The sequence below is a fragment of the Vulpes lagopus genome, chromosome 3 (genome assembly GCF_018345385.1).
Source record: "Vulpes lagopus strain Blue_001 chromosome 3, ASM1834538v1, whole genome shotgun sequence".
In the NCBI taxonomy this organism is placed as follows: domain Eukaryota; kingdom Metazoa; phylum Chordata; class Mammalia; order Carnivora; family Canidae; genus Vulpes; species Vulpes lagopus.
Window position 1 is genome coordinate 151,799,007 of NC_054826.1, and position 12,824 is coordinate 151,811,830.

General features: G+C 41.5%; 1 protein-coding gene and 1 pseudogene across 1 annotated transcript in view; one reads left to right on the plus strand and one right to left on the minus strand.

Annotated features, from left to right (window-relative positions):
- Positions 1-2,388: 2,388 nt before the first annotated feature.
- Positions 2,389-3,187, plus strand: LOC121486207 (annotated as a pseudogene).
- A 5,527-nt stretch (positions 3,188-8,714) lies between these two features.
- The window catches only part of DNAI3 (dynein axonemal intermediate chain 3), a 61,133-nt gene continuing 57,023 nt past the window's right edge, over positions 8,715-12,824 (minus strand). The window contains exons 20-22 of the mRNA XM_041748581.1: positions 12,674-12,765; positions 11,809-11,931; positions 8,715-9,110 (exon numbers count right to left, since the gene is read on the minus strand). Coding sequence (XP_041604515.1) covers positions 8,970-9,110; positions 11,809-11,931; positions 12,674-12,765 — 356 coding nt within the window. The 3' untranslated portion in view covers positions 8,715-8,969. The remainder of the gene's footprint in view (positions 9,111-11,808; positions 11,932-12,673; positions 12,766-12,824) is intronic.

The following is a 12,824-nucleotide window of genomic DNA, read 5'->3' on the forward strand; positions in this document are numbered from 1 at the left end:
CTGAGCCACCCAGGCATCCCCATTGGAAGGTTTTAAGGAGGGAAGGGATGGGGTTCAGAATGACCACTTAGGCTTCAATGTTACGTATTTAAAAGCATGGGATTTGGAGTGATATGCCAATCTCAATTCACATGCTTACTGAATAGGCTGGGATTTGCTTGTAATTTAGTGTGTTCTTTTTCAACCTGTAGATAGAGGTATTTTCCAATATAAGAAAGTTGTTTTTTCTTTTGATATCTTCAATCATGGCTTTTTAAATTTTTCTAGCATCTTATTAAATGTGTACAGATTTAAGTCCAATTCCTGATTTCCAACTAACAGTTGTGCACATGTGGGCTAATGAGACTGGAGTATGCTCTAATCCACCCAAATTCATCAGGAAGGACAAGGCTATGAAGTGGTGACAAATAAACTCTGTCAGTGGTTTAAAACTATAAAGGTTTATTTCCTGCCTGTCTGAAAGTCTGTAACAGGTTGAGAAACCTTATTTTATAAACATGTCATCTGAAACACATAGCAGTTAGAGAATTTTACAAGAGGAGTTAAAGCCAGGTCCGGAAGTGGCTTTTTATCATTTCTACCCACATCCTGTTGGCTGGAATTCAGTCATAGGCTCCAATCTAACTACCAAAGAGGCTGGAAAATGTAGAGGTGTCCATAGATGCTTGAGATATTTGACAAGCATTAGTAGTTTCTATCACTTCCCTCCGTGCCCAGATTTTCTGGTACTCTCAATCAATTAAAATTAAGATCTTCATAATGAGCTGAGGCGAAATCTTTTTATTTCAAATTCTGTCTATAGTATATTATTTCTGAGGACTAGATGTATCTGAATACATAGTCTCATTACTAGGATGACCCCTACTTAGATTTTGTATAACTGGGAGTTCATTCTGATTTTCTTTGTTGTTGTTGTTGTTATATTTAGATCCACACAGTCTGGGAACTTCATTAAAAGTGAAAAATCAGTATCAATTTTAATTGTCAGTTTAGCTTGTTTACTAAGGTCAAAATAAAGCAGAAACTTGTCATATTTTAGATTTGACTTGGTGTTGTTTTCTTTTTTTTTTAGACTTTTTTTTTTAAAGATTTGTTTATTTATTTATTTATTTACTTATGATAGACAGAAAGAGAGAGAGAGAGAGAGGCAGAGACACAGGCAGAGGGAGAAGCAGGCTTCATGCTGGCAGCCCTACACGGGACTCGATCCTGGGACCCCAGGATCGCGCCCTGGGCCAAAGGCAGGTGCTAAACCGCTGAGCCACCGAGGGATCCTAGACTTTTTTTTTAAAAAAGGAATCTTCTTCTTAAAAATACAACTTCAGGCTGAAAGAACTATCCTTAATTGACAGGGAAGAATGTGAAATTTGGTATTTTACATCTTCTTTTTTTCTTCTCTTTAAGAAAAAAAGACTAAAAACAGTCCAGAATATTACATATACAGACGACTTAGAGAAATCTTATTTTCTGTCCTTTTAAGTTTGGAACATTGGTATTACTGTAGGAAAGCACAATCTATATTATTTACCATACTCACTGCATATATTTTTAGTGTCATATTTGTGAACAAGAGGGCATTTGGAAGCAATTACACATTTTTTTTTTTAACCATCATTTCCCCAGTAAACTTTTGAGGTTGTTTTTTTTGGTGTTTGGGATTCGACCCTGATGGTGTGCAGTTGTTTTACATCGCCTGTGACCCCCAAATAGCTCATCAGCATGGAAGGAGCAAATTAATCACACAGGGTTTAATTTGCCCTTCACTGAGATATTTAATTTCCTCCCTGGGTGCCTTGCTCAGTTACATGGTATCTGACCTGGTGATGGCAACCTAGCAACTGGATGGAATATTGCCTACCCCAAGCAATGCTCAGGGGTAGAGGGCACAGGGAAATGTTAATAATTGACAGTGGTGGATTAATGAAGCTGTGGAAGTGTACCCAGGCCACTGACCACCATCTCCTGGAGTTACCTGCTTTTTCATCTGAAGTGCACCCAGATGATATGGCTAAGGACCTGAAAATAGACTCGTTTAATTATACAACATTTCTGGTTAAGTAAAAAGCAGTTTATAAAGCTGAGTGATAATTAAATTTAACCTAAAAAATCAAGTATTATTAGAATAATGAATTTTCTAAGTAGCCATAGGATTTTAAGCTCTGCAAAAAATAAAGCTACTGTTTAAATACTATGTCCAACATATCTGGTTTCATATTAAAGTGATCAAGGCTAATATTAAGCTAAGTGTGCAAAGCCACTGCTTAAGTCACATTTGAGAGTGAGAGACATTCACGTTATTGTTAATAATAACAGCAACGTTAAAATCAGTCAAGTGGTTTGAACGAGATGAAGCTGGGCCTAGTGGTTGCAGTCCGTCTGAGAGCCAAGATGGCAGGGAATGTATACTCAACGTTAGTCACCAGTGATAACCTAAATTGACATGATATGCCAGCCTGGATCAATAAATCTCTACAGCTGAAACTGACAAAGATCGAACAGCTGTGCTCGGAGCCGGCCTATTGTCAGTTTATGGACATGCTGGTCCTGGGCTCCACTGCCTTGAAGAAAGTGAAATTCCATGCTAAGCTAGAGCATGAATACACCCAGAACTTCGAAATACTATAAGCAGGTTTTAAGAGAATGGATGTTGACAAAATAATCAATGTGGACAAATCAGTAAAAATCATTTCAGGACATTTTGAATTTGTTCAGTGGTTCAAGAAGTTTTTTGATGCAAACTTTGATGGAAAAGACTATACCCTGTAGCTGCCAAAGTCAAGAAACTGCAGTGGCTCCCTCCCTTGTTGCACCAGCTCTGAGCAAACCAGAGAGACCTCTCAGCTCGAGCGGTGCTGTTCCACAGACACCCATTGCAACACACAGAACTACTGCAACCCCTCAAGCTGGCCTGGGTGTGGTGTGAAAGATCCCTGGTATGGGCAACAGGGATGAGGCAGCGGCTGAATTGATACAGCAGGTCAACATATTGATACTTACCATCTAAGAGTAGGAGAAAGAAAGAGATTTCTACTTTGGAAAGCTAAGGAACATTGAATTGGTTTGTCGGAAGAATGAGGAGGAAAACAACCCTTTATTGCAGAGGATTGTGGATATTCTGTATGCCACAAATGAAGGCTTTGTGATACCTCAAGAAGCGGGCCCCCAGGAGGAACAAGAAGAGTATTGACAGCCTGGACCAGCAGAGCCACATCCAAATTCTTCACTCCAAATCATGTGCTTAACTCGTTTTATTATTCTTAGAGGACTCAGTGATTTCTTTTCATGAGCAAACAGTACCCCAAACAGTACCCCTTCTTAAAGTGAACTTTGCAGAAGTTTCACCTCTTTTCCAATGAGTTTGAGTTAGGAACTTTTACCCTATGGCAGAGCAGTATTTTTTTTTTTTTTAAGATTTTATTTATTTGAGAGAGAGATCAGGAGCAGAGGGAGAAGCAGACTCCCCGCTGAGCAGGGAGCTCAATGCAGGGCTTAATCCCAGGACTCTGAGATCATGACGTGAGCCCGAAGGCAGACGTTTAACTGACTGAGCCACACAGGAGCCCCTGTAGCACAGCAGCACTAGCATCTAGCTGGGTCACCCAGGGGACAAAGAGGCTGACCAGGGGGATCACTGTGTGGATTGCTGGTAACACTGATTCCTGGAGAAGGTGTTTTTATGTAATACACTGAGGTGGAGTCCTCAGTAGAGACATGTAAAGACTGATTTGAATTTCACGTTAATGTGGAATCTTGGCAGAGAACATTTTAATAAATAAGTGCCTTGAGTATTTTTTTAAAATGTTAAAATCAGAGATTATTAGATAGGACAAAGAGGAAACATTATGTTTTCTCTGGGTGTGTGTGTGTGAGGGGGGGTTCGGTGGGGGAAGTCCCTGAGTCTAAGCAGGAAAAGGACCCAACACTTACTAAGCACCCACTAAGTGCCAGGTATTTTACATACATTGCTTTTGGGTAAGGTAGGTACAATTATCATCGTTCCTGGCTCATAGATGGTATAACTAAGACTTAAGAGATAGTACAGCTTGCCTGGGGGATGAAACTGGGATTCAGACTAGGTCTGCCTGGATCCCAAAACCCTCTGTCTATTCACTACACTGCACATCAGATCAAAAGACTAAAGGGCAGAAACAGAAGACTGAATTGGCCCACAGGGCTGTTGGGAAGGAGTGGGCAGTGGGAGAAAAGGCTGGAGCTTTGGGAACTGGAGGGAGGCACAACAGGTAGCTCCATTTTCATTCATGCCCAGTTCTCCCATCTTCTATTATAGGTCAGCTTCTCAGCTTGAGCCTCCCAGGGTGAGTTGAAGAACCTTGGAGAGAACTCATGCCAGGGAAGGAGGAAGAAGTGCAATGCATTTGCCTGAGCTTCACAGCCTTGAAGTCCAAGAAAAGTGAGCATTCTGAGTGGTCTGACTTATCCCACCCCAACCTTCTTCCTTTTATACATACCAGACTTGCACTAAGGTCCAAAGGCTCTCCCTGGCTTCTTCTGCTCCCTCTCCCAATAAATCTCTTGTACATCTAGTCTTGCCTTGGTGTTAGCTTCATGCTGAACCTAAACTGACACAGAGGCATTGTCCCAACACCTTCCGCCATGTTACAGGCCATCAGGCCACTCTAGCACATTGACAGAGGGGAGCCTTGGGTGCCTGGTGGTTGTAGGTTTGTTTGTTTGCTTTTTTGAAGATTTTATTTAGTTATTCATGACAGACACATGGAGAGAAGCAGAGACATAGGCAGAGAGAGAAGCAAGCTCTCTGTGGGGGGCCCAATTCAGGACTCCATCCCAGGACCCTGGGATCAGGACCTGAGCCTAAGGCAGACACTCAACCACTGAGCCACCCAGGTGCTGCTATAGGCTTCTTTTTAAACATATGTGAATCACCTTTCATCCCAGGCGCTACAGGACACAACTGGGGGTGCTTTGCAGAGGGATGAGATACCAGATAAGCAGGTGGGGCAGAATCCCATGAAACTTGGGTTGTGGCTGTTGATATGACCCCACTGGTGGCCATAGGCTGGTGAGAGGATGAGGAAAACTAAGATTATAAATACACAATACAGATATCATACTGAACTGATAATAACTGCTATCATAAGCCAGATGAACCCCATGTTTAATATCTATAGCAAGAATATTATAGCTGTGTTGTATTTGTAAATCAGATAACATAGAGGCAAAAATTTACTGCTTGCTATATGCCAAGCACTATACTAGGCTCTTTATTTGATAATCAATATCCATTACTTTCTTCTTCTATGCTATAAAACCTTGCTTTTGTTTGAGACAACAATGAGCCAGCCAGATAATGGCTTCTGTCATATAATCATGACATTCCTGTTCTCGATGGTCCCAGCTTCTTCTCATTAAGAGGTGTCCACACAATGCAGTTCTGTCCAGGAGACCCAAGCAGAAGTCTTCTGGGGTAGGGATGGAAGACTGAGTTATGAAAATGCTTCTCCTAGAAGACTACAGGGGCAAACTCCTCGCCCTCTTCAGATCTTTGCTCAAACATTACCTTCCCAGTAACACCTACTCTGAACACCCTGCTTAAAATTGTAGAACCAGGCACAGTGTAGACACTCAAAACATTTTTTTTTCTTTAGGGGAGTATATGAAAACAAAACTGGGAAAATTACTGGACAAAGTGCAGAATAGCAAGTACAAATGCCCTGGGACAGGAATATGCCTTATGGTGAGTTGGAGGCGGCTGGCATGACTGGGATGGAGTGATATGGAGGAGGAGATAGATGAAGCCAGAATGACATGGACAGCCTGATCATGTGGGGGTTTGCAGGTCCCAATAAAGCCCCTGGCTCATAATCTGAGTGAGTTGGGAAGCCAAAGAGGAACTCTGGGAAGGAGAAGGACAGCTTCTGCCATCCATTTAAAAGCATTGTCTGGGGGCACCTGAGTGGCTCAGTCAGTTGAGTGTGGGGCTCTGTGGATTTCTTCTCAGGTCACAATCTCAGGGTCATGAGATTGAGCCCCGTGTCAGGCTCCATGCTCAGCGTGGAGTCTGCTCAAGATTCTCCCTCTCCCTCTGCCCCTCCTCCTTCTAAATAAATAAATAAATAAATAAATAAATAAATAAATAAATAAATAAAATATTAAAAATATTAAAACTATCTGGCTGCTGCCGAGAGAGAGACTGAAGGGGTACAAGTGGAAGTAGGGAGAACAGTTAGGAGACTACTGCAAAAATCCAAGCTGGTGAGGCTGTAGCTTGGACCAAAGCAGTAGCAGTGAGAAAGGAGAGAAGTAATCGGTTCTGGATGTATTTTGAAGCATAGTCAATAGGATTTGCTCACAGAGAGGGTATGGATTGTGAGAGAAAGGGAAAAATGATGGATGACATTAAGATTTTTGCCTGAGCAACTGAAAGCAAGGTGATTGGGAGGACTGCAGGAGAATGGGTTTTGGAGGAAAATCCAGGCATTCAACTTTGGACATGTTTTAAATTTGAGATGCCTATTATATATCCAAGTGGAGATGTTAAGTAGTCAAATGGATATACAGCTCTCAATTTTGTGAGAAAATTTCATGCCAGGGATATAGGTAGTACTTAGAGCTATGAGACTGGATGTATTTACATAAGACATAACTATGGGGGAAGGAAGGAAGGAAGGAAGGAAGGAAGGAAGGAAGGAAGGAAGGAAGGAAGGAAGGAAGGAAGGAAAGAGAAATGAAGGAGGAAAGAAGGAATGAAAGAAAGAAAGAAAGAAAGAAAGAAAGAAAGAAAGAAAGAAAGAGGAAGGAGGAAAGAAAGAAAGATGGGGAGGGAGGAAGGAGGAAAAAGAACAAAGAGAAATAAAGGAGGAAAGAAGGAGAGAGAAAGAGGAAAGAAAGGAAAGGAGAGGGAGAGAAGGAAGGAAAGAAGGAAGGAAGGAAGGAAGGAAGGAAGGAAGGAAGGAAGGAAGGAAAAGAGGTAGGAAGGAGACTGGGTGGCTCAGTCGGGTAAGTATCTCCATTTCAGCTCAGGTCATGTTCCCAGAGTCCTGGGATGGAGTCCCAGGTCCGGCTCTGGAAGTCTGCTTCTTCCTCTGCTTGCAGCTTACCCTGCTTGTGTGCTCTCTCTCTCTCTTTCAAATAAATAAATAAAATCTGAAAGAGAGAAAGAAAAAGAGAGGGAAAGAAAGAAGGAAGGACAGAAGGGGGGCGAGGAAAGAAAGAAAGATCGTTCCAGGGCGAGGCTGAGTCCTGGGACACTCAGGTATCGATGATACATTGTGTGCCAGGCGCTGCTGCCTTATGTGCAGGTGCCCATTTAGCCTTGTAAAAAGTTGCCAGGTAAATACTCTCACCTGACTGGATGGGGGGGGGGGCATCTGTTTCATAGTGACCCGTCATCTGTCCAAAGGCACACAGATGATTAAGTGCTACTATCTACCTGTCTTTTGAGGTAAATGACTTTAATGTCCTCCAGCAACTTAACTTAGAGGCCTTGGCATCACCTTTTGTCTAGTAGTCCCCATCCAACCAGCCTCATTTTCACATTAAGCTTCAGTACAGAGTGTGTTAATCTCTTAACTTGAAGCACTACTACTGCCTCCTGGTAGGACTTCCTGCTGTTGGACTGTCCCTGCTCCAGGCCATACCTTATCTTTCTAAAAATAAAAGTGATTGTGTTACCTTCCTGCTTAGCCCTTCTATTAATTCCCCATTGCTTGCAAACTCTAGTCCAGTTTTATTAGCCTGGTTTCCTAGAGCCTTCACAATCTGGCTCCAAGCTATTTTTCCAGTCTTACCTCCTGCTACTCTCTCCACAACTCCAACTCCCATGCCAGTCACTTTCCTGTAACACTGAACCTCTGGTTGAGACACACCAAGCTCTTTCACAACTGTTTCACGTGCTCTTTCCTTTCTGCGCCCACACTGGTTAACAACCCCCACCCCCCCAAATACAACATTGACTAGAAGACGTGATGGGGGGAATGGTGTTATTTCACATCTCAGAAGAAAGCTTTCAGTATTTCATAAGTATGATGTTATTGTTTTAGATACCTGGCATCACATAAAGGAAGTCCCCTCTTTGTAATTGCTAAGAATTTGTTGTTGTTTTATCATGAACGGATATGGAATTATACCACATGTTTCTTTGCATCCAATCAGTATCATGCATTCCCTCCTTTAATCAGTCATTGATTTCTTCTCTTTTGTAAGAAAGATATTCCCTGGGTAAACCCAACATGATCTTTATGTATTATCCTTTCTTTCTTTTCTTTCTTTCTTCCTTCCTTTCTTTCTTTCTTTCTTTCTTTCTTTCTTTCTTTCTTTCTCTTTCTTTTTTTTTAAAGATTATACTTATTTATTTGAGACACACACAGAGAGAGAGAGAGAGGCAGAGAGAGAAGCAGCCTCCCTGCAGGGAGCCTGATGAGGGTCCTCAATCTTGGGACCCCAGTATCATGACCTGAGCCAAAGGCAGATGCTCAACCACTGAGCCACCCAGGCACCCCTGTATTATCCTTTCTTTATATATATATTCCTGGATTTGATTCACTACTACTTTATTTAGCACATAGCCCTGCAATCTGTGCAGGGGCCCTGGAGGTGGGGGGGAACATTGTTTGGAGGGGCAACCCAAAGCAATCTGATAATGGGAATGAAGTTCAATTTCCACTTTTCTCTGGGATTAGGGGCTCTGAATAGATGCCTAGGGCTGGGGATGAAGGGGATGTCTCCAGCTTTGTATTATATAGGAAAATGAAAATTTCATTATTAGTAACCTTCATATTCAGTACAAAGTTCAGTACACATTCAACCCAAAATCAAAACAGATTTTATTGTTATAAATCAAGTTTTAATAGCAGTGAAACAAAAGGCTAATATTTGTAAGTAAACCTACTTGATGCTGAGTTTGTCTTATCTTATTTCATCTTATCTAAAAAATAACAAATAAAAAGAAAGTACTACAAAGTCCCCAAAACACCCTTGTGGAAATCTTTCTACAAGTCCATGAATGACATCTTCTCTGCCACGTTGAGGAAGCCAAGGTTGATGAGGGTGGTCTTTTCCAGTTCTAAGTAACTCTCATAGTCCATTTTCAATTCAGCCTCCAGCTGTTCTTTTGACTTCTGATATGTTTTCTAGGAGGAAAAGCCAAATTATCCAAATAAAGCACTGACACCTAGAAATACCAGAGGTAAGAAGGAGCTGCTTTGGAGCATTTGCCTCGCCACTGCCCAGTGGGAGGGCTTTGCAGGAAGGCCAAGGGCAGGAGGGCGTGTTTGGCACAGGGAGGAGAGTGGCTGCTGGTTCTGGAATCAAGAGGTGTGTGCAGATTTCTGTGGCTCATGAGGCCTGCCAGATGTTAAGAGGCTGGCTGTCTTTCCTGGCCAGCGATCCTTCTCTAGCAGTGGTCCAGGAAGGTTTCCTCAGGGAGTCTGGTTTTACAGAACTGGCAAGTGGGAAATACATGGCCCTTTGATACCTCTTTATTAAAAAAAAAAAAATACCTTCTTCTAGTCTTCCTCATAATTCTTATCCCCCTTGTGTAGCCTGGAGTATGGATAATTGACTAGGGGTTACAGAATTCTTTTGAATTCCTCCCTCTCCTAAGTCCTATTTAGATGGCACAGCTTATGGATCAGATGGTAACTCCTACTATTTCCAGCTTTGGGTCTCCAGCTGAAATTCCAGTTAGAAGATCTCCCATTTCATGTGCTGTTAGAGCTGTAATTACTATTATTTTTCAAGAAATGGTCTGTTCCAGACTCAATGTTTGCAAAGAGATAGGTGTATAGTTTCCTTTGGATGCGTGGGTTGATGTGTACAGCCTAATTACCCTGGCAACTGCAGGGTGCTTGTGAAGACCAGCCTTGCTGGATAGATGTGTGATCCTCCCCTGCCTTCTGTAATAATAATACTGAATGCTTACTACCATTCTCCATGTGCCAGCTACTGGCTGAGTGCTGTAAATATTTTAACTCATTTAATCTCCACTACGCCCCCTCTGAGGTTGTTACAGTTTGCTCCCATTTTCCCTTTCATCAGCAGTTGCTCCTTAGAAGATATTTCTCACTAACATTAGTTGTTTTTCCTTGGTGACGCTTTTCATGTTCTAAATGTAACAGAGGAGCCCTTTTAGATCTATTGCTTATCCCCAGTCTAATTCCAGAGAAAATTTGAGAAGCAGTAGCTCTAAGTTAAAGAGGGTACTATCTCAAATGGAAACGAAGCTACAGGAAGAAGTTGGGAGACTCAAGCACATGATACCTCAAGCAATTTCAAGGTATGATTATTATAATATTCAGGTGTTTTAAAAGCATTTCATAGGCAAATAATTTTTGGATTTTCCCACAAGTCTACTTGCTTCCACTGATGTGGATAATTAGGAGCCGTCACTGTTGTATTTAAATGCTCACAATAATCATGGGTAATTGCAGGCATAAAGGAAGGGTGTCAGGTTATCTCCCACCACAGAATTTCAACCAGCATTTGTGAATGTGCAAAAGAACAGACCGAGACCAATTTTTTTGAGCAGGGAAAACGATGAAAAGTTAATTGGTTGGTATTCTTTTATACCTTGTCGCCACTAAACAATGTTTTTGAAATGAGGCCCTTTGCCTTTATTACACTAATATGTACCTATCACTAAGTGACAATGTAGACATTAAAATTTCCACATGCTCATGCTTCTAACAGAGACCTAGGGTTTTATATGCATAATTGTATTGGAGGAGATTATATATTTGGCTATAAGGAATTTATAAACGGGACCAGTGGTGAAATTGCTAGAGACAAAGGCCTCAAAAGGGAATGAGCAAGAGAGAAGTAGAAATGTGGGATAGAAATGTGGAGAAGTAGAAATGAGGAGATCTCTGTGGAGAGAGAGAGAAGAGCCGAGTTCATAGCATATTTAAAGGCCCTGATTCCTGTGGGCCAGGGAAGACCCACAGTGAACAGGGTTCCTAGCAAATGGAGGCTAGGAACCAGGAAGGCGAGGAACTCCAGAGTTATAGGTTCCTGTCTGGTCGAAGGATGTGCCCTCTACCAACTTTTCTTCTGTCTCCAATTTTATAGCTTGTGGATGTTATATTAAATTCCTATCTATCTGCCTATCCTAGTTCCCATTTACTAAGGGCTACCATTTGTCAGGCTACTGAACTGACAGCCTAATCCTGGAAGGTAGTTATCAGTATTCCCATTTTAAAGACAAGAACTGAAGCTCAGCACTGGTATGAGCCCTGCTCCAGGTCCTGCTGCTAGTAGTGGTGGGTGGAGTTGGGATTTGAGCCCATGTGTCTTGTTTCTATATCCCATTCATTTTGCACTGCCTGTTTTTCTTTCTTTCTTTTTTTTTTTAATTTTTAAAAAAGTAATCTCTGCACCTAAGTTTGAGTGGGGCTCAAACTCAACTACTCTGAGATCAGGCATCAGATGCTCTGTAGACTGAGCCAGCTAGGTGTCCCATGTGCTACCTGGTTTAAGGTATTATTCACCAGATGTTAAAATTCTATGCAAAGAAAGATTCCAAATTTTGAATTGTTGTATCTATGAATGATATTCAGGTGACTTTGTATCTAAAGGACTTTGAAATTATGGAAAACTTCAGAAAGTTAAGTTGGATAGAATCTAGATAGGTGTCCAGTTGATAGTTGTTGCTCATGGTCCAATTGATAGTTGTTGCTCACGGTAAGCTAGGAAATGAGAGAAATGACCTCTTGACTGCCATAAGAACAAGAGAAGAATGTGAAAAGGCATAATTTTCCTATTAAAACTATGCATATTTCCACTGGAGTCAGAGGAAGGAAACGACTTTTGTTTCTGAAAAAAATCACTTACAGTTTTCTTCTTCTCAAGCTCCAGCTCCATTTCCTTCTTTTCTTGGTCGCGAATTTTCTTGCGTTGTTCTATGTATTCCAGATGCTTGACTTCTCTTTCGAAGTAGTAGTTCATGCTTGATACCTGTTAGAAGCACAGGCCCTTGAGAGGGGAGCCCACATGGAAGGCTCCATATTCTTCACAAGGCTCTAGAAGAATTTCTGCTGCCCATAATTCATTAGCTGGCTTACCTGCTTTGAGATACCACCCACAGGCCCACGACTAGAGGAGCTAGCTACATGTTAGGGTTACTGTGCTAAGGTTCAGGGCCCTACAAATTGAAGGATTCCATGAAAGAAGTGGGGATGGAAGGAGAGCAGCAAAAAAAAAAAAAAAAGACAATTTTGTAGAAGAAATACTCAGGGATGGCTTTTTTTCCCTTTTCTTGCTTTTCACTTCTAAGCCTGAGGAAAGTATCATATCATTAATCACACTTGGAAAACCCAGATAAGGAGATCAGTGTAAACCCTAAAGGGACTGGAAGTGGAGCTGAGTTCCTGGTCACCTGGAGGATTTGAAAGGAGTCCTATGCTTCAGTTACAACCTGAAAAAACCGTGTTATGAATCCACAAGTCAATTCTTTTCTTAATCTGGGCTTCATTTACTTGCCCTCTCTCTCATCACATTTGGGTGTTTTTGTTTTTGTTTTTATTTTTGTGGTTTCAAGCTATTTAATTCCTACAACAGAAACACACCCCCTTATTTAGGATTGTATGATTCTTTTGTTTTCTTACAGAGCAAAAATGCTGTCATTCCTGAACACATTTTTACAACATGCCTCAGCAATATCTGGTCACATAAATCCTCAGAGCCAAAAGTTACTAACCTCATTGGTGGAAGGGTGACTTAATGTCCAAGGAATTTCCAATATATGCAGTGTTCCATAATAATCAGCTATGGCTATAAATTGCTGCTTTGCTGAAAGATCCAAGAAATGGGAGAGAAAGCAGAAAGTCATCCTGGAGGTTAAACATGAA